This window comes from Lampetra planeri, chromosome 64 (assembly GCF_965212315.1).
Source record: "Lampetra planeri chromosome 64, kcLamPlan1.2.h2, whole genome shotgun sequence".
Lineage (NCBI taxonomy): Eukaryota > Metazoa > Chordata > Hyperoartia > Petromyzontiformes > Petromyzontidae > Lampetra > Lampetra planeri.
The window spans coordinates 1,735,880-1,760,380 of record NC_136170.1 but is presented as its reverse complement, the minus strand read 5'-3'; the positions used below and the strand labels follow the sequence as shown (position 1 = coordinate 1,760,380).

The window sequence follows — 24,501 nt, the reverse complement described above, 5'->3', positions numbered from 1 at the left end:
TGAGCACACAAGGCCTGGTGATGATGGCGACGATGAATTTTCTAAACGTGAAAATGACGATGTAGATCAAGACAGCAATAATTTCACAGTCGATGATGATGACGACGAATCTCGTGGTCGCCATGAGGTCAGCCATAGCTGACCCATAGTTAGGCCTCCTGAGCTATTCGGCTCTTTTTCAGAAGCAACCTTGTTACAAATGATAGGCCAGCGAAGTGGCTTATGACGTGGAAATTTGTCGTAGCAGCCAAATGCTCTAAATCCACGGTGGTTCTAAAAGCAGAAGCAACGAACGGCCACGGCTCACTCGCCGCGTGTCCGTGCTCACGCAGGAGAGCTGTGCTCGGGTGCTGCTCTACCGCGGCGCGAGCAAGGAGATCAAGAACTTCAACAGCCAGACGGCCTTCCAGGTGAACGCACGCTCGTCTCCTCGCTCGCTCTCTCTCTGTCTCGCTCGTCCGCTCTCTCTCTGTCTCCCTCGTCCGCACGCTGTCTCGCTCGTCCGCTCGCTCGCTCTCTCTCTGTCTCCCTCGTCCGCACGCTGTCTCGCTCGTCCGCTCGCTCGCTCTCTCGCTGTCTCGCTCGTCCGCACGCTGTCTCGCTCGTCCGCTCGCTCGCTCTCTCTCTGTCTCCCTCGTCCGCAAGCTGTCTCGCTCGTCCGCTCGCTCGCTCTCTCGCTGTCTCCCTCGTCCGCACGCTGTCTCGCTCGTCCACTCGCTCGCTCTCTGTCTCGCTCGCTCTCTGTCTCCCTCGCTCGCTCTCGCTGTCGCCCTCGTCTGCTCGCACACTCTCTGTCTCGCTCGCTTCCTCGCTCGCTCTCTCTCCGTCTCACTCGTCCACGCTCGCTCTGTCTCGCTCGCTCTCTCGCTCACTCTCTCCCTCGTCCGCGTTCGCTCTGTCTCCCTCCTCCGCTCGCTGTCCCGCTCACTGTCTCGCTGACTCTACGGCCTCCCAGCTAAACGCACGACGCTCCCTCGCTCGCTCTACGCCCGTTTGACGGATCATCAGGCCCAAGGGTTTGTCTCGCCGACGGAACGTAAATTGTCGGATCTAGGCCCAGCGGCCTAACGAATGGAGCCTTTCCGGTCCCAGCGTTTTTATCCAGCAGCGTTCGGCAGATGGCGGCGGGCGGTTAGCGCGGGGGGGGGGGGGGGGGGAGGGTGGTGCGGAGGGGGCGCCGTACAATCGACGAGTTGGAAGTCGAGCGTGGACTGTGCCTCTAAACCAGCTGACGAGGCCTGGTTGACGGCGAGGTGATTTGATGTCTGGCGGCGACGGCCTACCGAGTGTGCTTTTGGGCCCACTTCGCTTCCGCCACCCACCACCGGACCACCTCATTACCCCAATGCTCTCCACCCACACTCCCTCACTTTTATCTCTCAGGCCCCCAAGCCAAACGTGGCCGTTGCGTTTCAAAATGCAGTAGAATCGGTTCCCCGAGTCATCTTGTCTCACCTCCCGCCTCCTCCTCCCCCGCACATCAACCAGGACGCGCCGGGTACATGCGGCCTGGCGAATGATAGTCGCGTGCGGTTGTTGTTATTGTTGTTATTTTTAGGTTTTTTTTTTGTCCGGTAAAGTCACGTAGGTAAAAAATTACAATAAATAAAAGTAAAATAAAATTAAAATAAAATAAAAATCACGACGTTTCGGAGGCAACACAAGCTTCCGTCTTCAGGTGGAACCGTCACAGCACGCTCGCTGTATTTTATTTTACTTTTATTAATTTGAATTTTTTACCTAAGTGACTTTACCGGAAAAAAAAACCTAAGAACCTAACAATATGAATCCTTGCAGTCACGAAAGCTTCAAATCTAGAATTAAGTTGTTGTTGTCACCCAACGTTCTGCAGCGGCCAAGGCCTTTGTTGTTGTTGTGTGCAGCCATGAAACAAAAAATCAAATGAATGTATTTAATAAATAAATAAAGTGCTCGGTCGGTTGACTCGACGGAGGCGTTTGCGGTCGCTGGCGCCTCGAGGAGTGAGGCCGATGGTTAGAAATGTTGAGTTTTTTTGTACGCTTTTCGTAGCGCGATTTAATCCGCAAACCTAGATCACGCGAACTCCGCTCCTCACGCAAACTCCGGTGGTCATCCTCGTAGCGGCGGCGGCGGTTTTTGGCGAAGCCGTCGAACAAAGGCGGTGGTCACCGCGCATCGCCCGCCGCTTTCAGATGCGCTCCCGCGGCCGTCTGGAACGCTCTTCCTCCCACCGAAACCTTTGCGATTTTTAAATCATCTGGATTGAAAGCTCATTTCTTTAGAACTGCTCTTTGTGTTTCGTTTGTTCTCCTTCCCACCACCGCACCTCCGATTCGTACGCTTGGCTACGTGCGTTGCGCACGAATTTCACGGATATTCCAGAATTAACTGCGTATCAATATTTGTGAAGTGATATCAGAGGCTCCCTGAAGTGGCTGGCCTCTCCAGCTTGTTTTCATCTTCTTGGTTCTTTCGGTAAAGTCACGTAGAAATAAAATAATAAAATAATTCTCACGACGTTTCGGCCACAACGCAAGCAGCCGTCTTCAGGTGGAGAACAGGTCTGCCAAGGAGACGGACCTGCTTGCGTTGTGGCCGAAACGTCGTGAGAATTATTTTGTTTTATTTTTATTATTTTATTTCTACGTGACTTTACCGATAGAACCAAGACAATTAATCCCTGCAGTCACGAAAGCTTTAAATCGAAAAAGCTTGTTTTCACTTTCGCACTTGGCCTTGCCGTGTGCAGCGTGAGCGAGCGTGCGTGCGTAGGCCAGGGCGTGTGATGTGGGGGATGATGTTAAATAATTCATGGAGAGCGACGCAGCGGATTGACAATCGGAGCCGGAGGGTGTCGCTCGCTTGCTTGCTTGCTCTCACTGCCTGCCGACACATCAATGCGTGAGGGGGGGGGGGGGGGTTGTAGTGGAACTGCAGTGGTTGGTGACCTGGGTTCGATCCCTGGCTGCGTGTCCAGTGGAGGGATCTCAATTGAGGCCTTCCCTGCGTCAATGAACTATGATGTGAGGACTCCCCTAGGTCGACTCAGCCTGAAATGAGGACCCAGTGAGCGACTCCCCTAGGTCAACTCAGCCTGAAATTAGGACCCAGTGAGGGACTCCTCTAGGTCGACTCAGCCTGAAATGAGGATCCAGTGAGGGACTCCCCTAGGTCGACTCAGCCTGAAACGAGGACCCAGTGAGGGACTCCCCTAGGTCGACTCAGCCTGAAACGAGGACCCAGTGAGGGACTCCCCTAGGTCGACTCAACCTGAAATGAGGACCCAGTGAGGGACTCCCCTAGGTCGACTCAACCTGAAACGAGGACCCAGTGAGGGACTCCTCTAGGTCGACTCAGCCTGAAACGAGGACCCAGTGAGGGACTCCTCTAGGTCGACTCAGCCTGAAACGAGGACTCAGTGAGCCAAGATACTCGATGAGACCTTTCCAGATCAAGATTTTACGTTAAATTCGGAAAAATCTATCTATCATCATCACGATTAGATGTTACCTCTGGAGTTGTGAGTGGACATGAGCAAGCATTTTCGAATGAAGGCCTGCAATGTGTACCTGGCTGTGGTGGCAAACATCGGCACTGGGGAGACAAAGGTGGCCGGGCGTGGTGTTAGCCACCCCCTCGTGTGTCCCTAACTAAACTGAACTATACGCTTTGGTTCTTTCGGTAAAGTCACACAAGCGTCCGTCATCAGATGGGAAAGTTTTCCCACCTGATGATGAACGCTTGTGTTGCGCCCCGAAACGTCGCGATTTATTTTATTTTCTACCCACGTGACTTTACCGAAAGAACCATAGAGTATGGATTCCTGCAGTCACGAAAGCTTCAAATCGAGATTAAACTCAACTAACAAACTACTTCTGTTTCACCAGTTAAGGCGACCTGGCCATCACGAATGGTAGCTCGGTGAAGTGAGATCATCATCGTCGTCGCCGCGTGGACATTCATAGCGGCAGCCGAACACTCTAAAAAGCAGCGTCGGTTCTAAATGTGGAGGGGGAAACCGGAGGACCCGGAGAAAAATCCACGCGACCACGGGGAGAGAGAGAGACACGCCAACTCCACATGATCAGGGATCGGGATCGAACCCACGACCTCCTGCGTAGCGGGCGAGGAAGTTAACATCTTGACGGTGGTGCAGCGGTTAACGCTACGCTGCGCTACGAACCCGGCGACCCGGGTTCGATTCCCGCTCGCGGCCAACACCGGTGACAATTATCTGAACCGGTCCTGGGCCTCCCCTAGGTCGACTCGGCCTCAAACGAGTGCCTGGTGCGGTGTGTAGTAAACATCGCCACTGGGGGAGACAAAGGCGGCCGGGCGTGGTGCTGGCCACCCACCCCCTCGTGCGCCGTGCCGGCCTTCATAGGCGCTGCCACTTGCTAACAGCGCTCGCCCCAACAGTCTAGTTTACACAACAAAGGCTCATTCCTAACAGCATGCTTCAACCGCACCGAACCTCACAAAAATAATATCCAGGTGCCTACCTTGGCTCCTCCCACCCTCAACCAGTATATATACAAATATTGTGTTCTTGGAATTTCTCTCACTTGATACAGCTATCGTGCTGTGACGGTTCCACCTGAAGACGGAAGCTTGTGTTGCCTCCGAAACGTCGTGATTTTTATTTTATTTTCATTTTACTTTTATTAATTTTATTTTTTACCTACGTGACTTTACCGAAAAAACCTAAGAATATGAATCCTTGCAGTCACGAAAGCTTCAAATCTAGAAGTCTGTTACAGGCTACACGGGGGACCTCCGTAGGCACGCCTGGTGTGTAAGTGGCTCTGCCGTCTTGTTGTGCGCGTGGTCTCCAGGTGGCGATCGTGGCTGGGAACTTTGACCTCGCCGAGCTGGTGAGGAGCCACAAGGACACCGATGTGGGTGAGTGGGGGGGGAGGTGGGGGGGGAGGTGGTGAGAGGGGGGGTGAGAGTGGGGGGGGGAGTGGTGAGAGCGGGGGTGAGAGGGGGGGGGGGGAGTGGTGAGTGGGGGGGGTGAAAGGGGGGGGGGGTGGAGGCGTCGACGTGGAACGTGAAGGGCTCCGGTGGGCGATGTCCACGGCACGAGGTCGTCCGGACGGGCGGACGGGGGGCGGCTTCCTTCTTCGAGAGCTCAAATCTCGTGTTGCGGGAAGGGAAAGAGACCGCTTGGGAAAAAACTACTGAGAGGGAGAGAGGGAGAGGGATAGGGTGAGGGAGGGAGAGGGTGAGAGGGAGGGGGTGAGGGAGGAAGAGGGTGAGGGGGCGAGGGAGGAAGAGGGAGGGAGAGGGTGAGCGAGGGTGAGGGAGGGTGAGGGAGGGAGAGGGGGAGGGAGGGGGTGAGGGGGCGAGGGAGGTGGTGAGGGAGGGTGAGGGGGGTGAGGGAGGGAGAAGGGGAGGGAGGGGGGAGGTAGGGAAGAAGGAAGGGAGGGAGGGAGCGGGGAAGGGAGGAGGCGAGGGAGGGATGGAGGGAGAGGACGAGGAAGGGAGGGAGGGAGCGGGGGAGGGATGGCAGCAGGGAGTGGGCGGGCGGGGCGATGTGCGCAGTGAGAGAAGCGAGGGAGACGACACGTGTCACGGGGGGGGGGGAGAGACAGATACACCGTGAGATACGTACGGAGGAGCGGGTGGGTGGAGGTGGAGGTGGAAGTTGGGGGGAGGGAGGGTAGCGCTTCAAAAAGAGGGAAACATCACCGGGGAGAGTCCGTGCGCGCGTGTGAGCGCGTCAGACCGAGAAATAGCACCGGGGCAGCACAGGCGGGGACCACGTGATGTGCACGCGCTTCACGGCAGAGCAGAGACGCATTTCCCCGGGGTATCATCGTTTCAAGCTCTGCCCCGGTCCCCTGGAGACCGCTGGACGGAGGTGATTCGCTGTTGCGAAGCGGACAAAAACATGTGAAATGTAACAAACGAAAAAAATAACGAGCTCGTCGTGGGAGTTTGGCGTGGCGGAGGTCCGCGGTGCGGATGCGGCGGCCGCCCCGGTGAACGCTGGCGGTGTGTGCGTCGTGACGGCCGGTGTGGATTCGGAGCTACGGCGGCGACAGATTCAGGCGGTTGAGCAACGGATGAAACGCGACGGGAGTAGCGGAGCGGCGGACCCTCGCCGCGATGTCCCCCACGCTGTGTGTGGATTCGGGTGTTGCGCGTCGTTTGGGGCTCCATGGTGGCTGGGAGATGTTGACTACCTCGCCTGGTGTGCAGGAGGTCGTGGGTTCGATCTTGACCCTGTGACGCCTGCTGCTGTATATTTGGAGTTTGCGTGTTTCTCTCTCACAGTGGTGAGATGTTGACTACCTCGCCTGGTATGCAGGAGGTCGTGGGTTCGATCTTGATCCTGTGACGCCTGCTGCTGTATATTTGGAGTTTGCGTGTCTCTCTGTCACAGTGGTGAGATGTTGACTACCTCGCCTGGTGTCCAGGAGGTCGTGGGTTCGATCTCGATCCTGTGACGCCTGCTGCTGTATATTTGGAGTTTGCGTGTCTCTCTGTCACAGTGGTGAGATGTTGACTACCTCGCCTGGTGTCCAGGAGGTCGTGGGTTCGATCCCGATCCTGTGACGCCTGCTGCTGTATATTTGGAGTTTGCTTGTTTCTCTCTCATCATCATCACGGTGGCACGTACGAGTCGTGAGACTCGGCGAGGATTTCCGTGGGTGAACAAGCGGAATAATGATGATGATGATGATGCTATTCTATCGATTAAAACGCGCCATGGCAGGAGTGCGTCGAGCAAGTTGAAGTTGGAGAGATTTTCGCCAAATCTTCAATTTTTTTAAATTTGCCACTGGAAGTTTAACACGCAGGCTTTCGCGACCAACATTATTCATAATCAACGTTTTTGGGTTTAGCGAATTGTCCGTTGATGCTGGATGCAATTACCAGCGAAACGTCGTACTCAAAAATTGTAAATGTTGTGGTTTCACGCTTCAACACACCGGTGGGCTTAAAGCAGTGAACTATTTTGTCTTTTGTCAACGTGACACTTTTTTACTGATTGGCCGTGTCGGGTGGTGGAGGATTGCCACTGGAAGTTACTGCAAAGCAGAAGCAGCAGCAGCAAAAAAAAAAGCGATCTCACAAAAAAAGTCACAAAGTCAAGGGGAGCATCGGACGCAGCGATAGAAATCCGCCAACACCGTGACTTTCGATATTGTCTCCGCGATACATTTGACATCGTGCCAGCCTTACTGGGGGTGGGGGTGCTCGCTAACGGCACCTACGGCCGTAATTCCGTACGGGTCCACGGGGAACAATTTGCGCTGGTGGCAGCGATCCAACGCATCGAGCCTTTTATTAATGGATCCCATCAGGGAGGGCGGGGCGGAGAAACTTGTAATCGTGGGTACATCTACATGTGTGTGTGTGTGGGTGGTAGGGATGGGTTTAGTGGGGGAGCGGTAGTGTAGCAGCGGTCAGCACTACGCTGCGCTACGAACCCGGCGACCCGAGTTCGATTCCCGCTCACGGACAATATCGGTGACGAACATCTTAACCGGTCCCGGGCCTCCCCTAGGTCGACTCGGCCTAAAATGAGTACCTGGTGCCGTGCGTAAACGTCGCCACTGGGGGAGACAAAGGCGACCGGGCGTGGTGCTGGCCACCCACCCCCTCGTGTGCCGTGCCGGCCTTCATAGGTGCTGCTACTCGCTAACGGCACTTGCCCCATCAGTCTATAAAGGCTACACGGGGGGATCTTTGTCTTTGGGATGAGGCTTAGGATTTCAACACTTGGGATTTCCGAATTTTAAGCACATTTTCCGCAGCTTTTCGTGGATTTCCGCGCGTCATTCACGCGATGCGGTAATTGACCGCGTCTCCGTGCCGGCACGCAAGTGTTTGCGACGTCACGCCTGCCCAGTCGTCGTGACCCCCCGCGTTGTCCGAGCTCCGGCGTGACGCTGATAGCGAGAAGAAAAGGGCCATCGCCTGACAACGTCAACACACGCGGCGTTGTAATTATCGCCGATTTTGTTGAGTTGTTGTTAATTGTGCTTGTGCACCATTACCCATAGACTCACAGACTCACACTGAGACCCGTAGACTCACACAGATACCCATAGACTCACACAGAGACCCATAGACTCACACAGAGACCCATAGACTCACACAGAGACCCACAGACACACACAGAGACCCACAGACTCACACAGAGACCCACAGACTCACACAGAGACCCATAGACTCACACTCAGACCCGTAGACTCACACAGAGACCCATAGACTCACACAGAGACCTATAGACTCACACAGTGACCCATAGACTCGCACAGAGACCCACAGACTCACACAGAGACCCCTAGACACACACAGAGACCCACAGACTCACACAGAGACCCACAGACTCACACAGAGACCCATAGACTCACACAGAGACCCATAGACACACACAGAGACCCATAGACTCACACAGAGACCCATAGACTCACACAGAGACCCACAGACTCACACAGACCCACAGACTCACACAGAGACTCATAGACTCACACAGAGACCCATAGACTCACACAGACCCACAGACTCACACAGAGACTCATAGACTCACACAGAGACCCATAGACTCACACAGTGACTCATAGACTCACACAGAGACTCACATACTCACACAGAGACCCACAGACTTACACAGAGACCCACAGACTCACACAGAGACCCACGGACTCACACAGAGACCCACAGACTCACACAGAGACCCATAGACTCACACAGAGACCCGTAGACTCACACAGAGACCCATAGACTCACACAGAGACCCACAGACTCACACAGACACAGACCCACAGACTCACACAGAGACCCATAGTTTTGTTGTCATTCCCCCGCACCTCCGATTAGCATGGTTGGCTACGTACGGTGTGAACGAAGTTCAACATACGTACGTGCATTGCCAAGGCAGCAACGTCACCCGATGATTTGATTTATCTGGTTCTGATGCGCACAGCGGTGGTGTTGGCTCACTGTGGGCCCTCGGAATACATTGCCTTTGTGCGTGTCAAATGGCTGCTATAAATGTCCACGCGATAAGCCACTTCGTTGAGCTATCATTTGTGGCCAGGTCGCTTCTGAAAACGAATCTAATAGCTCAGTGGGTGCTGTGGGGCTTTACCTGGTAATATAAAGTGAGTTATGTGTTTTTTTTTAAATCATGATTTGCTTACTTTGTACTCCTATCGTTTTGTTTTTTTGTTGTAACTTTCTGACCTGCCCCTAGTGAACGTCTGTGGTGAAAATGAGCTTCATAGCCCATCGGATTTCTCCAGGATAAATAAAGATCCTGATTTCGTATACCATGGACAAGCTACGTAATAGTTTGTTTGTAAAATGATGAAACTTAATTGACTAATTACAATTATGTTCGACAGTGTTAAAAGATAATCTTGGTTCTTTCGGTAAAGTCACGTAGAAGGGAAATAATAAAATAATAAACAATACAATTTTCACAGCAATATTTTTTTTTGCTGTGGTCTTCACACCTGATGATGATTGCTTGTGTTGCAATCGAAACGTCGTGAGAATTGAATCGTTTTATTTTTATTATTTTATTATTTCCCTTCTACGTGACCTTACCAAAAGAACCAAGGATATGAATCCCTGCAGTCACGAAAGCTTTAAATAGTGTTAATAGAGTTAGGAGATAATAAAATAATAAAAATAAAACATAATAAAATAATTCTCACGACGTTTCGGCCACAACGCAAGCAGCCGTCCTCAGGTGAAGAACAGGTCTGTCGGAAAGACTGAGGATGGCTGCTTGCGTTGTGGCCGGAACGTCGTGAGAATTTTATTTTATTATGTTTTCTTTTTATTTTATTTTTATTTCCCTTCTACGTGACTTTACCGAAAGAACCAAGAAGATGAATCCCTGCAGTCACGAAAGCTTTAAATCGAGAGTTAGGAGACTTGTTTTTCATTGATAAGGATCTGAGTTAGATCTGGCATTTGGGTTCACTCATGTTTCGTTCATGATGCCGCGCAGGAAGGGGGATGGGGCCTTGCGTTGCTTGGGGAGCTATCGTTTTTGCCGAGTTTGCTCGTGCCTTTTTGCGTTTGTTGGATTTGTTTTTGTCCTGATTGCTTATATTTGTTTTCGCTTTTGCCATTTTGGTGACCCACTGTTGAAAATGAGGCTCTAACCTCGTCTCGCACAGTAAAACAAAATCACCTTGAGCATATGCCAAGCACCACCTCTGCTGATACAATATGAACCCGGTGTTATTGTAGTAATAATAATAATTGTAATGTACTTTATAACGCTCACGATATTTCACGGATGTAAATGGTCGTGATTCTGTGGTGCGGAGCCAAGCTTAGTGTCACTCAAAAGCCAGGCACTGGAGGTGGGGCCTTTAGGAAAGAGGTGGGCCTGTAGGAAAAAGATGGGCCTTTAGGGTAGAGATGGGCCTTTAGGGCAGAGATGGCCCTTTAGCAAAGAGTTGGGTCTTTAGGGCAGAGATGGGCCTTTAGGAAAGAGATGGGCCTTTAGCAAAGAGATGGGCCGTTAGGACTAAGATGGGCCTTTAGCAAAGAGATGGGCCTGTAGGAAAAAGATGGGCCTTCATGGCAGAGAAGGGCCTTTAGCAAAGAGATGGGCCTTTAGCAAATTGATGGGCCTTGAACAAAGAGAAGGGCCTTTAGCAAACACATGGGCCTTTAGCAAAGAGATGGACCTTTAGCAAAGAGATGGACCTTTCGGAAAGAGATGGGGCCTTTAAGTGTCTCTTAAAAGTCGGTGTGGATTGAACAGCGGAACAATGATGGCCGCATTCCAGACGGCGGCGGCTGCCGCAGAGAAATGTCACCCGGCAGTGACCATGGCCGGCCCGTCGCGTAGGAGAGGAAGAGGAGGGGGATGTTTTGAGTGGCGCCTCTGCTGCTGTGGAGAAGGGTGACAGGAGGGAAGGAGAGGATACGGTGGACAACCAAGAGTAGAGGAGGGACCACATGGTGGTGGCGGTGGCAAGTCGACGCAAGTCGTGCCACGCTCTCTTGTTTGTTGCCGTGGGGTCAGGTCTCGGTGCCGCAGAAAATCACGAGCGTGTCGGTGTAAATGATTATCGGATAATTTATTATGCGCAGGATTATAATTTTTGTACGTTTCTTCGTGTATGCGCAAGTGGCGTGTCACCCAGTGCCACGCGGTGAGAAAAACGCGGGATCTGACGTCATAAGGGAGTGACGTCACTTCCGGCGACGGCACATTTGCGGGTCGATCCGAAACGGAACGTTTTTCGGGTCATTTCGAAATTTCGCATCTCTGCTCCGATTCCTGGAATTATTTTTTTTATTGTCAGATGAATCTCGAGATGGAAGAACCCATCACTCGTGGACGGATTTCCAAGATCTTGCAGGTTGCCTGCTCGCTACTCCTTAACCGAGGCTCAAGATTCATTTTCAGCAGGGTCTTGCTTTGGGGGCGTTCGCCCACTGAGTAAATCTGACATTGATAAGAAATGATCCAGTTGGCGCGTCACTGCGGCCAGCACACGCAGCTAGTTTTGCAACTTTTCATCTTTCAGCGTTTTGCTTTCCACTCCAATCATCCCACGTCCCACCGACCCCTCCCCTGATATGAGCTGATCAGTTTCCTGGCTGCGTACACACTCGCGCGCGCATGGGTCGCACGTGTGCGCTGCGTGTTCGTGTACGCGCGCGGGTTTGTTTATGTCGTACGCGCTACAACACCGACGCTGCACACACACACGCACGCGCGCGCGCGTGCGCGTGTCCTTCCACTCGTCCATCCGTTTGTCCGTCCGCGTAACGGCGAGCCACCAACCCCCCCGCCCCCCTCCCGAGCAGTGAGGGATTATGGGTAGGCTCCGCGACTGACTGCTATGAGCCGGGGAATCGGCCGCTCCTGGAGGGAAGGATTCGTGGAGCGAGCGAGCGAGCGCGGGAGAGAGAGAGCGAGTGGCGGGGGGGGAGGATGGCAATGCTTTTTTGAAATTAAAATGCAACGCCGATCGCTCGGACGAAGAGCAGAGAGGGAGCAGCGAGCGAGCGGCTCGCGAGCAGCCGCCGTCGCCACGGACGCGGCGGCAGTAGCCGTAAACATGTCGGCTTCGAGAAATTAAATCGAGAACCGGGGGGGGGTGAGAGAGAGGGGGGGGGGGAAATTCGGCCAACACGCGTGTGCGCTCGTCGCATGCAGCGGCTGCAGCCCGAGGAGGAGGAGGGGAGGAGGAGGAGGAGGAAGGCACGGGGCTGTGTGCACGCGCGCTCGCATGTGTACGTGCGTGTGCGCGTGCGTCTGTGCCAAGGCCGCACTGGGAGTGAGGTTGCCACCTGCATCGGGGATCACGACCATGGGATGTCCGTGCTCCACCAAGCGCACAGGTTCGATTCCCGCTCTCGCTCGGCGCGTTTGCGGCGGTGGTGGCGAGGGGTTGGAAGAGAGGGTGCTCTCGAAGCTCTCGCTCTGTCGCTCGCTCGCTCGTTCGATCGCTCGTCTCGTTTGGTCGTCTGCGAGCGTTTTTATTCTGGGATTCAGTCCACTGCGCCCCCCCCCCCCCTCTTCCCCATCTCTTCCTCCTCCTCCACTCGACCTCATTCGCTGTCAATCACAAATGCACCGCCGCCGCCGCCGTCATCGCCGTCGTCACGATCTCTCCCGAACACCTTAGACTCCACCTTCACACTCTCTCCTCCACTGCAGCTCTCTCTCTCTCTCCATATCCCTCCTGCTGCTGCTGCTGCCTCATCATCATCATCTCCCTTCCATCCCTCTGCACCATCTCCCTCTCCTTACCGCCTCTCACTCCCTCCCTCCCTCTCTCGCTCTCTCTCTCCCCCCTCTCTGTAATCTATCCTCGAACGCATTCCCTCACTCCACATCCTCATCCTCTTTCAATTGCCCCGTCTCTCTCTCTCTCTCCTTCTTCTCAACGTGTCTCCCTCCTTCCACCCCCCACCCACCCCCCATTGCCGAGCCCTGCTTCGAGCGCGCCAGTGCAGCGAGCGGTGAGTAGATGGGGAGGGAGGAGGGAGTCGCAGCTGAGTTCCACGTCTCCGGAGACTCACGTGACAATCGGCTCGGTGCCTCTCGTTTATTAGCATTCGAAGAGCGTGTTCCGGTGGTGACGCACGTGTGCGCGCGCGTAGGTGTGCGTGCGTGCGTGCATAGGTGTGTGTGCGTGCGTGCGTAGGTGTGCGTGCTTCGGTGTGTGTGTGTGCGTAGGTGTGCGTGCGTGCGCGCGCGCGTAGGTGTGCGTGTGTGCATAGGTGTGCGTGTGTGTGCGCGTAGGTGTGCGTGCTTCGGTGTGCGTGTGTGCGTGCATGCTTCGGTGTGCGTGCTTTGGTGTGCGTGCGCGCGTAGGTTTGCGTGCATGCGTGCGTAGGTGTGCGTGCGTGCATAGGTGTGCGTGTGTGCGTGCGTAGGTGTGCGTGCGTAGGTGTGCGTGCGTAGGTGTGCGTGCATAGGTGTGCGTGCGCGCGTAGGTGTGCGTGCGTAGGTGTGCGTGCGTAGGTGTGCGTGTGTGCGTGCGTAGGTGTGCGTGCGTAGGTGTGCGTGTGTGCGTGCGTAGGTGTGCGCGCGTAGGTGTGTGTGCGTGCGTAGGTGTGCGTGCTTAGGTGTGCGTGCGTGCGTAGGTGTGCGTGCGTAGGTGTGCGTGCGTGCGTAGGTGTGCGTGCGTGCGTAGGTGTGCGTGCGTAGGTGTGCGTGCGTATGTTTGGGGCGGGGGGGCGGTAGTGTAGCGGTTAGCGCACCACGCTACGAACCCCGCTTACGGCCACCACCAGTGACGATTTTTCGAACCGATCCTGGGCCTCTCCTAGGTCCCCTAGGTCGACTCGGCCTCAAACGAGTACTACCTGGTGCGGTGTGTAAACATCGTCACTGGGGAGACAAAGGCGACCGGGCCGTGGTTGCTGGCCACCCACCCTCTCGTGTGCTGCTGCTGCTCGCTAACTGCACTTGCCCCTACAGTCTGTTACAGGCTACGCGGGGGATCTTTGTCTTCGTTGTGCGTATATGCTTACACACGTGTCCATGCACGTGTGTGCGTGTGTGCACGTGTGTGCATGTGTGTGCATGCGTGTGCGTATATGCAACATGCTTGCTTTTGTGCATGCGCATGTGTGCTACGGCAATGTGTGTGTGTGCTACTGCTATGTGTGTGTGTGGGTGTGTATGTGTATGTGTGTGCGTGCGTAACAGTGGCAAATATTACGAACCGATCCCGGACTCGGACGCGTGCCTGGTGCGGTGTGCAGTAGTGACCGTGAGAAAATGTGGGGGAGACAAAGGCGGCCGAGCGCGGTGCTGGCAAACCCCCACCCCTTCGTGCGCCCATGCCTGCCCTTCATCGGTGCTCGCTAACAGCACTTGCCCCAACAGACTGTTGAGGCTACACGGGGGATATTTGTCTTTGGATGGTGGGGTGGGTGAGGAGAGGAGTTGCGTGTGTGTGTGTGTGTGTCCACCGTAGCAGTGACACCCCACGACTTGAAGCATGACCCTGGGTGGTCTCACGGGCCAAGCGATGGTGCCAGGGCGCTCCCTCCTCGCACCCCCCCCCCCCCGCGTCCTCAGCGCCGGCTGCTCCTGCCGCTATTTAGTTGTCGCTGCCCAGGCCGCCGTGTGTTCGCTCTGCCGGGGGGCGTCGTGGTGCTTGAACGGCGAGTGTTCTGTGCCCGCGGGTCGGTGCCGCTCCCTCTCGCTCCATCTCGCTCTCTCTCTCGCTCACTCACTCTCTCACTCTCCCCTCTCTCTCTCTCTTTCTCGCTCGCTCTCTCTCGCTCGCTCTCTCTCTCTCACACTCTCTCACTCACTCTCTCTCGCTCTCTCTCTCTCACTCACACTCACTCACTTTCTCTCTCGCTCTCTCTCTCACACTCTCTCACTCACTCTCTCTCACTCTCTCTCTCGCTCCCTCTCTCTCTCTCACTCTCTCGCTCTCTCTCGTGGAAACCCGCTCGGGGTTACATTTTTGGACGACTCGCGGGCGAGTCCCGGAGGGTTGGTGTTTGGGGGGTGGTGCGTGTGTCGCGGTAGTTGGCACAGTAGGAAGGGGCACAGGCGGTGCATCTACCGGTCTTCTCAGTCAGTCGACCCGTGGCACCTGCAGGGTCTGTCCCGTGACCTCCTGCACCTAGCCTGGCACAGTAGGGGGTACAGCTGGTGGTGCATCTACCGGTCTTCTCAGTCAGTCGACCCGTGGCACCTGCAGGGTCTGTCCCGTGACCTCCTGCACCTAGCCTGGCACAGTAGGGGGTACAGCTGGTGGTGCATCTACCGGTCATTCAGTCAGACGACCCGTGGCACCTGCTGGGTCTGTCCCGTGACCACCTGCACCTAGCCTGGCACAGTAGGGGGTACAGCTGGTGGTGCATCTACCGGTCATTTCAGTCAGTCGACCCGTGGCACTTGCTGGGTCTGCCCCGTGACCTCCTGCACCTAGCCTGGCACAGTAGGGGGTACACCTGGTGGTGCATCTACCGGTCATTCAGTCAGACGACCCGTGGCACCTGCTGGGTCTGCCCCGTGACCTCCTGCACCTAGCCTGGCACAGTAGGAGGTACAGCTGGTGGTGCATCTACCGGTCTTCTCAGTCAGTCGACCCGTGGCACCTGCAGGGTCTGTCCCGTGACCTCCTGCACCTAGCCTGGCACAGTAGGGGGTACAGCTGGTGGTGCATCTACCGGTCTTCTCAGTCAGTCGACCCGTGGCACCTGCAGGGTCTGTCCCGTGACCTCCTGCACCTAGCCTGGCACAGTAGGGGGTACAGCTGGTGGTGCATCTACCGGTCATTCAGTCAGACGACCCGTGGCACCTGCTGGGTCTGTCCCGTGACCACCTGCACCTAGCCTGGCACAGTAGGGGGTACAGCTGGTGGTGCATCTACCGGTCATTTCAGTCAGTCGACCCGTGGCACTTGCTGGGTCTGCCCCGTGACCTCCTGCACCTAGCCTGGCACAGTAGGGGGTACACCTGGTGGTGCATCTACCGGTCATTCAGTCAGACGACCCGTGGCACCTGCTGGGTCTGCCCCGTGACCTCCTGCACCTAGCCTGGCACAGTAGGAGGTATAGCTGGTGGTGCATCTATCGGTCTTCTCAGTCAGTCGACCCGTGGCACCTGCAGGGTCTGTCCCGTGACCTCCTGCACCTAGCCTGGCACAGTAGGGGGTACAGCTGGTGGTGCATCTTCCGTTCATTCAGTCAGACGACCCGTGGCACCTGCTGGGTCTGCCCCGTGACCTCCTGCACCTAGCCTGGCACAGTAGGAGGTACAGCTGGTGGTGCATCTACCGGTCTTCTCAGGCAGACGACCCGTGGCACCTGCTGGGTCTGCCCCGTGACCTCCTGCACCTAGCCTGGCACAGTAGGAGGTACAGCTGGTGGTGCATCTACCGGTCTTCTCAGTCAGTCGACCCGTGGCACCTGCAGGGTCTGTCCCGTGACCTCCTGCACCTAGCCTGGCACAGTAGGGGGTACAGCTGGTGGTGCATCTACCGGTCATTCAGTCAGACGACCCGTGGCACCTGCTGGGTCTGTCCCGTGACCTCCTGCACCTAGCCTGGCACAGTAGGGGGTACAGCTGGTGGTGCATCTACCGGTCATTTCAGTCAGTCGACCCGTGGCACTTGCTGGGTCTGCCCCGTGACCTCCTGCACCTAGCCTGGCACAGTAGGGGGTACAGCTGGTGGTGCATCTACCGGTCATTCAGTCAGACGACCCGTGGCACCTGCTGGGTCTGCCCCGTGACCTCCTGCACCTAGCCTGGCACAGTAGGAGGTACAGCTGGTGGTGCATCTACCGGTCTTCTCAGTCAGTCGACCCGTGGCACCTGCAGGGTCTGTCCCGTGACCTCCTGCACCTAGCCTGGCACAGTAGGGGGTACAGCTGGTGGTGCATCTACTGGTCATTTCAGTCAGTCGACCCGTGGCACTTGCTGGGTCTGTCCCGTGACCTCCTGCACCTAGCCTGGCACAGTAGGGGGTACAGCTGGTGGTGCATCTACCGGTCATTCAGTCAGACGACCCGTGGCACCTGCTGGGTCTGCCCCGTGACCTCCTGCACCTAGCCTGGCACAGTAGGAGGTACAGCTGGTGGTGCATCTACCGGTCTTCTCAGGCAGTCGACCCGTGGCACCTGCTGGGTCTGCCTCGTGACCTCCTGCACCTAGCCTGGCACAGTAGGGGGTACAGCTGGTGGTACATTTACCGGTCATCTTAAGTCGACCCGTGGCACCTGCTGGGTCTGCCCCGTGACCTTCTGCACCTAGCCTGGCACAGTAGGGGATACAGCTGGTGGTGCATCTACCGGTCATCTCGGTCAGTCGACCCGTGGCACCTGCCACGGGTTGGATCAAAGTATGAAAAATAAGAATTGTTTTTTACCGCTTTCTGGCAATAAAACAGGAGTTGTGAAAAGATGTTCAAACACCAAATAGAAATCTTTTGCAAGGAGTCAAAAGTCTGCATTAACCCCATAGTGTTTATTGGGTTCTTTTCGGTTTTTAGTGTTTTTTGGGTATTTTTTTAGTTTTTAGTGTTTTTTGGCTATATTTTTCAGTTTTTAGTGGTTTTGGGGTATTTTCGCCTGTTTTTTTAGTGTTTTTGGGGTTTTTTTTCCGGTTTTTGGGTATTTTTTCAGTTATTAGTGATTTTTGAGTATTTTTTAGTTTTTAGTGGTTGACACTGGTGGTGAGACTAGGCCCTAAAGAAGGCCGCTGTCTCTGCTGTAGGCCACTCAGTGTCAAAGTCAATGCCCATAGATTATTATCAGAGCCACGTGTTTGCATGTGCACCACAGGTACTGTGTGGGGCTAATGCGGTAACTTGATTCCTTTGTAAAATGTTTCATCTATTTGGTGTTTGAACATCTGAACAGAACTCCTGTTTTATTGCCAGAAAGCGTAAAACCTCTTCTTGTTTTTAAATCCTTTATATTAAGTTCGCTTGCTTGCTTAGGACAGTGCCAATCTTTCGGTCGTTTTTTAACCCACTTCCCGTGATCCAATCGAGCTGACAATTTCCACACAGACTCGTTGTGCGTGACAATTAATGTTCGTGAAATTTTTTTTCCAAAATTTGACACTTTTTAGGACCATAGGTGGCAGCCATCTCAAGCCAGAGGACGAGAGGACTCTAGCCGCCACGCATATAAAGGATTTATAGTGAAAAACTTTGTTTTTACGGGTTATACTTATTTCATACTTTGATGATGGCAAAAAGGTCCCGTGTTGTAGCTGCTCACCCCGAGTTGTTAATTTTCTGAGTGCATTCTCCTTGTACTGCTCTCTGTCTCTGCTGTAGGCCAATTAGTTTCAAAGACAATGCCCCCATGTGTTGTTATCAGAGCCATGTTATGTTTGCATGTTCACAAGTACCAGTGTGTGTGTGTGTGTGGTTAATGGGGTAACTCGATTGCTTGATTTGGTGTTTGACCATCTCAACACCTGTTTCATTGCCAGAAAGGGTAAAACGCCGATTCGGATTTTTCGTAAAAATAACTTTTATTTCATTTTTTTTTACGTGAGAATAAATGTGAGGGAGATGTGAGTCTTGTCTTTTTTTTTGCTGTCAAAAACCTGGCAACGTTGGTCATGAAAGCATAACTTTTTTCGATTTAAAGCTTTCGTGACTGCAGGGATTCATATTCTTGGTTCTTTCGGTAAACTCACGTAGAAGGGAAATAATAAAATAATAAAAGTAAAACATAATAAAATAGTTTTGTCGGTAAAGTCACATAGAAGTGAAATAATAAAATAATAAAAATAAAACATAATAAAATACAATTCTCACGACGTTTCGGCCACAACGTAAGGACGGTTGCTTGCGTTGTGGCCTAAACGTCGTGAGAATTGTATTTTATGTTTTATTTGTATTATTTTATTATTTCCCTTCTACGTGACTTTACCGAAAGAACCAAGAAGACATAACTTTTTTTTATTAACTATATAGTTGCAAATTATATATATATATTTTAAAAAACCTTAATTTCCTCAGCGGCTTTTACCCAATCCGCAAATATGACGTCGCGAGAATGACGTCACTAGCGTTAGACGACACTCTCCTCAGTTTTTTCCCGCCAAAAGTGACCCATCATCGCGTGCCATTCGCCACAATAACGGTAGTAGCAAAGATTTGTGTTGTTGTTGTTTTCATTATTTTGATGATGTGCTTTACTGACGAGAGCCTCGCTGAGTCTTAAATAAAAATAAAAATACCTCAACGCGCCCCGTCAATAACACTGTGTGTGGCCTTAGAAGAATAAAGTTGATGAAAAAATAGCGACGTTTCAGGCAACGGCCCTCCTTCAGAGCACACAGAGGCCGCAGAGCTCGAGTCACGGGAGCCGCTGAGACTTTGTGAGGGGAGGGGTCCTGCGTTGAGGGATGTTTTATTTTCCCGCCAAAATTGACGTCGTTTCAATTATCAAGGTTCCACACGTGCTTACTTACAAAATTACTTGGCGCGCGAGCAATTAAAGCCATTAAAACGTAATAGTTTTTAAATTCTAAAGAATGAAAAAAAGTTAAATCTGACCTAAACAAAATCAGAAAATACTCATGGATACTGTGCTCACAACTTCGTGATTTGTACGGCTAGTATGAACCCCCTGAGAGATGCATCTAACCCCAGGGCTCGCACGCAGTACATCAGCAGTGCAGTTCTAAGTGTCTCTGACATGGCCATTGTGAACCTTCTGGGAGTGAGAGACACCCAGACCCAGAGCTTGAACCCAGGATTGTATCAGTGCTGGGTTAGTGTTTCCGATACGACCATTGTGACCCCCCTGAGAGAGAGAGACACCCAGACCCAGAGCTTGAACCCAGGATTGTATCAGTGCTGGGTTAGTGTATCTGACACGGCCATTGTGACCCCCCTGAGAGAGAGAGACACCCAGACCCAGAGCTTGAACCCAGGATTGTATCAGTGCTGGGTTAGTGTTTCCGACACGGCCATTGTGACCCCCCTGAGAGAGAGAGACACCCAGACCCAGAGCTTGAACCCAGGATTGTATCAGTGCTGGGTTAGTGTTTCCGACACGGCCATTGTGACCCCCCTGAGAGAGAGAGACACCCAGACCCAGGGCTTGAACCCAGGATTGTATCAGTGCTGGGTTAGTGTATCTGACACGGCCATTGTGACCCCCCTGAGAGAGAGAGACACCCAGACCCAGAGCTTGAACCCAGGATTGTATCAGTGCTGGGTTAGTGTATCTGACACGGCCATTGTGACCCCCCTGAGAGAGAGAGACACCCAGACCCAGGGCTTGAACCCAGGATTGTATCAGTGCTGGGTTAGTGTTTCCGACACGGCCATTGTGACCCCCCTGAGAGAGAGAGACACCCAGACCCAGAGCTTGAACCCAGAATTGTATCAGTGCTGGGTTAGTGTATCTGACACGGCCATTGTAAGCCCCCTTAGAGAGACAGACACCCAGGCCCAGGGCTTGAACCCAGGATTTTATCATTGCTGGGTTAATGTCTCTGACCGGGCCATTGTGAGCCCCCTGAGAGAGAGAGACACCCAGACCCAGGGCTTGAACCCAGGATTTTATCATTGCTGGGTTAGTGTATCTGACACGGCCATTGTGAGCCCCCTGAGAGAGAGAGACACCCAGACCCAGGGCTTGAACCCAGGACTTTAGCAGTGCTGAGTTAGTGTATCTGACACGGCCATTGTGAGCCCCCTGAGAGAGAGAGACACCCAGACCCAGGGCTTGAACCCAGGACTTTAGCAGTGCTGGACCCCCCCCCCCCCCGCCCGCCTCCACTCACCCCGAGCCCCCCTATCCTCTCCCCCGCCAACCCACAGCGACAGTGCACGCTATTATCCATAATGCACTGTGGCGTACAATGTGAAGGTGCGTTGGCCTGTCAGCCGCTGGTAGTTTAATTAGAGGGCCCATGCCATTTAATTACCGGGCTTACACGGCAAGTCGTTTTATCTCTTGCCTGCGCTCTCTCACTCGCTCGGCGTTTCGCGCAGGGTCGCGTGAGAGCGGCGACTCGATTAATCGAGCGAGTCCCGACTAATCGACGCGCGTCGGCGAGGAGACCCATGTGGGGGTCAAAGGGTCGCCGCGGTGGCTAGGAGATGTTAACTCCCTCGCCTGGTACGCAGGAGGTCGTGGGTTCGATCACGACCCTGATGACGCCCACTGTTGTGTATTTGGAGTTTGCATCTCTCATCATCATCATGGTGGCTAGGAGATGTTAACTACCTCGCCTGGTGTACAGGAGGTCGTGGGTTCGATCACGATCCTGATGACGCCTGCTGCTGTATATTTTGAGTTTGCGTGTCTCTCTCTCTCCCTCCCCGTGGTCGCATGGATTATTCTCCGGGGGCTGGGTGGGGAGGGGCTGGGTGGGGAGGGTGGGGAGGGTGGGGCTGGGTGGGGAGGGGAGGGTGGGGAGGTGCTGGGTGGGGAGGGTGGGGAGGGGCTGGGTGGGGAGGGTGGGGCTGGATAGGGCTGGGTGGGGAGGGGCTGGTCACCCCGTGGTGCCCTTATAAAACTCAACGTTGAACCTACTCACGCCGGCTTGTGCCCGCCCTCACAGTCGGGCATATTTGCGGAATACACCACGCCGCCGTTGACCCTGGCCATTGACCGAGCAACCCAACGTTCCTACCAGCTCCCTCCGCAGGAATGTGTTTTAGTCTCGAAATCCTCGTCGATATGACGGCCACAGCAGTGCCATTGCAACCGGCGGTCGATTTTGTGTTTTTCAACTAACAACATTGCATATCATCATCATCAACAACAACAAACAACAACCACCAAACTGCACGCAATCGTCAAAAATCAAGACCGCGTGCGGCTTTGAAAAATATTTTTTTTGGGGAAAAAAGTCACACGCGAAATGAAGACGTTTCCAGACAGTCGGCGTGGCGTTCATTATCCCCGCGCGTGGGAGGATGCCGGATCACCCGGAGAAGTGCAGATGAAGAGGCATTCTCGGAGCAGAGAGGGGGGGCAGAAAAAACCTCGTAGTTCCTCGGATTCCCTGCAGTACCACGACATATTTGGAGAAGGCGCCGGATGGCATCGCGCTCCGCACTTTGGCTGGCTCGTTCCCGCGTTCTACTGGCAGAGGCTGCTCCTCGCAAAAATAATTGTAAGTCATCTGTGCGGCGATCCGGCTAAACCCTCGCCGCTGCGTTCCGCGGTTCTGGAATTGCAGGCAGGCGCGTGGAACAGGCGTAGTAGCGCATCGTGAGAACGATTGCTTAAGGTCGCTTTATACACTTAAATTGCTATTTAAAGCTTTCGTGACTGCAGGGATTCATCTTCTTGGTTCTTTCGGTAAAGTCACGTAGAATGGAAATAATAAAATAATAAAATAAAACATAATAAAATAATTCGCACGACGTTTTGGCCACAACGCAAGCAGCCGTCCTCAGGTGAAGACCAGGTCTGTCGGGGAGAGAGAGAGACACCGCAAACTCCACCAACTCCTCCTCCTCCCACCTCCTCCTCTTCCCACCTCCTCCTCCTCCCACCTCCTCCTCCCACCTCCTCCTCCCTCCCACCTCCTCCTCCCACCGTCCTCCTCCCACCACCTCTTCCCACCTCCACCTCCTTCCCACCTCCTCCTCCTCCCACCGTCCTCCTCCTCCCACCTCCCACCTCCTCCTCTTCCCACCACCTCCTCTTCCCACTCCTCCTCTCCCACCTCCTCCCACCTCCTCTTCCCACCACCTCCTCTTCCCACCTTCCTCCTCCCCACCTCCTCCTCTTCCCACCTCCTCCTCCTCCCACCTCCTCCTCCTCCCACCTCCATCCTCTTCCCACCTCCTCCTCCCTCCACCTCCCTCCTCCTCCACCCTCCTCCTCCTCCCACCTCCTCCATTCCCACCTCCTCCCAACCTCCTCCTCCTCCCACCTCCTCCTCCTCCCACCTCTTCCTCCTCCCACCTCCTCCTCCCACCTCCTCCCACCTCCTCCCACCTCCTCCTCCTCCCACCTCCTCCCACCTCCTCCTCTTCCCACCACCTCCTCTTCCCACCTCCTCCTCTTCCCACCTCCTCCTCCTCCCACCTCCTCCTCCCCACCTCCTCCTCTTCCCACCAGCTCCTCCTCCCACCTCCTCCTCCTCCCACCTTCTCCTCTTCCCACCACCTCCTCTTCCCACCTCCTCCTCCCACCTCCTCCTCCTCCCACCTCCTCCCACCTCCTCCTCTTCCCACCACCCTCCTCTTCCCCACCTCCTCCTCCCACCTCCTCCTCTTCCCACCTCCTCCTCCTCCCACCTCCTCCTCCTCCTCCTCCCACCTCCTCCCACCACCTCCTCTTCCCACCTCCTCCTCCTCCCACCTCCTCCTCCCACCTCCTCCCACCTCCTCCTCTTCCCACCTCCTCCTCTTCCCACCTCCTCCTCCTCCTCCCACCTCCTCCTCCCACCTCCTCCCACCTCCTCCCACCTCCTCTTCTTCCCACCTCCTCCTCCTCCCACCACCTCCTCTTCCCACCTCCTCCCACCTTCCTCCTCCCACCTCCTCCTCTTCCCACCTCCTCCTCCTCCCCACCTCCTCCTCCTCCTCCCACCTCCTCCCACCTCCTCCTCTTCCCACCTCCTCCTCTTCCCACCACCTCCTCTTCCACCTCCTCCCACCTCCTCCTCCACCTCCTCCCACCTCCTCTTCTTCCCACCTCCTCCTCCTCCCACCTCCTCCTCCTCCTCCCACCTCCTCCTCCCACCTCCTCCTCTTCCCACCAACTCCTCCTCCCACCCCTCCTCTCCCACCTCCTCCTCCCACCTCCTCCCACCTCCTCCTCCTCCCACCTCCTCCTCCTCCACCTCCTCCTCTTCCCACCCACCTCCTCTCCACCTCCTCCTCCTCCCACCTCCTCCCACCTCCTCCTCTTCCCACCTCTCCTCCTCCTCCTCCTCCCACCTCCTCCTCCTCCACCTCCTCCCACCTCCTCCTCTTCCCACCACCTCCTCTTCCCCTCCTCCTCCTCCACCTCCTCCCACCTCCTCCTCTCCACCTCTTCCTCCTCCCCACCTCCTCCTCCACCTCCTCCTCCTCCCACCTCCTCCTCTTCCCACCTCCTCCTTCTCCACCTCCTCATCCTCCTCCTCCCACCTCCTCCTCTTCCCACCACCTCCTCTTCCCACCTCCCTCCTCCTCCTCCTCCCACCTCCTCCCCTCCTCTTCCCCTCCTCCTCCTCCCACCTCCTCCCACCTCCTCCTCTTCCCACCTCTTCCTCCTTCCCACCTCCTCCTCCTCCCACCTCCTCCTCTTCCCACCAGCTCCTCCTCCCCACCTCCTCCTCCTCCCACCACTCCTCCCTCCCTCCCACCTCCTCCTCCCACCACCTCCTCTTCCCACCTCCTCTTCCTCCCACCTCCTCCTCCTCCCACCTCCTCCCACCTCCTCCTCTTCCCACCACCTCCTCTCACCACCTCCTCCTCCCACCTCCTCCCACCTCCTCCTCTTCCCACCTCCTCCTCTCTCCCACCACCTCCTCCTCCCACCTCCTCTTCCCCCACCTCCTCCTCCTCCCACCTCCTCCCACCTCCTCCTCCTCCCACCTCCTCCTCCCACCTCCTCCCCTCCTCC

The 24,501-nt window shown here is 54.9% G+C and overlaps 1 protein-coding gene across 1 annotated transcript in view; it reads left to right on the top strand.

Moving 5' to 3' along the window:
* Nucleotides 1–24,501, top strand: part of LOC144737052 (SH3 and multiple ankyrin repeat domains protein 2-like) — a 114,054-nt gene that overhangs the window by 73,816 nt on the left and 15,737 nt on the right. The window contains exons 10-12 of the mRNA XM_078619701.1: nt 333–410; nt 4,818–4,884; nt 12,243–12,318. Coding sequence (XP_078475827.1) covers nt 333–410; nt 4,818–4,884; nt 12,243–12,318 — 221 coding nt within the window. The remainder of the gene's footprint in view (nt 1–332; nt 411–4,817; nt 4,885–12,242; nt 12,319–24,501) is intronic.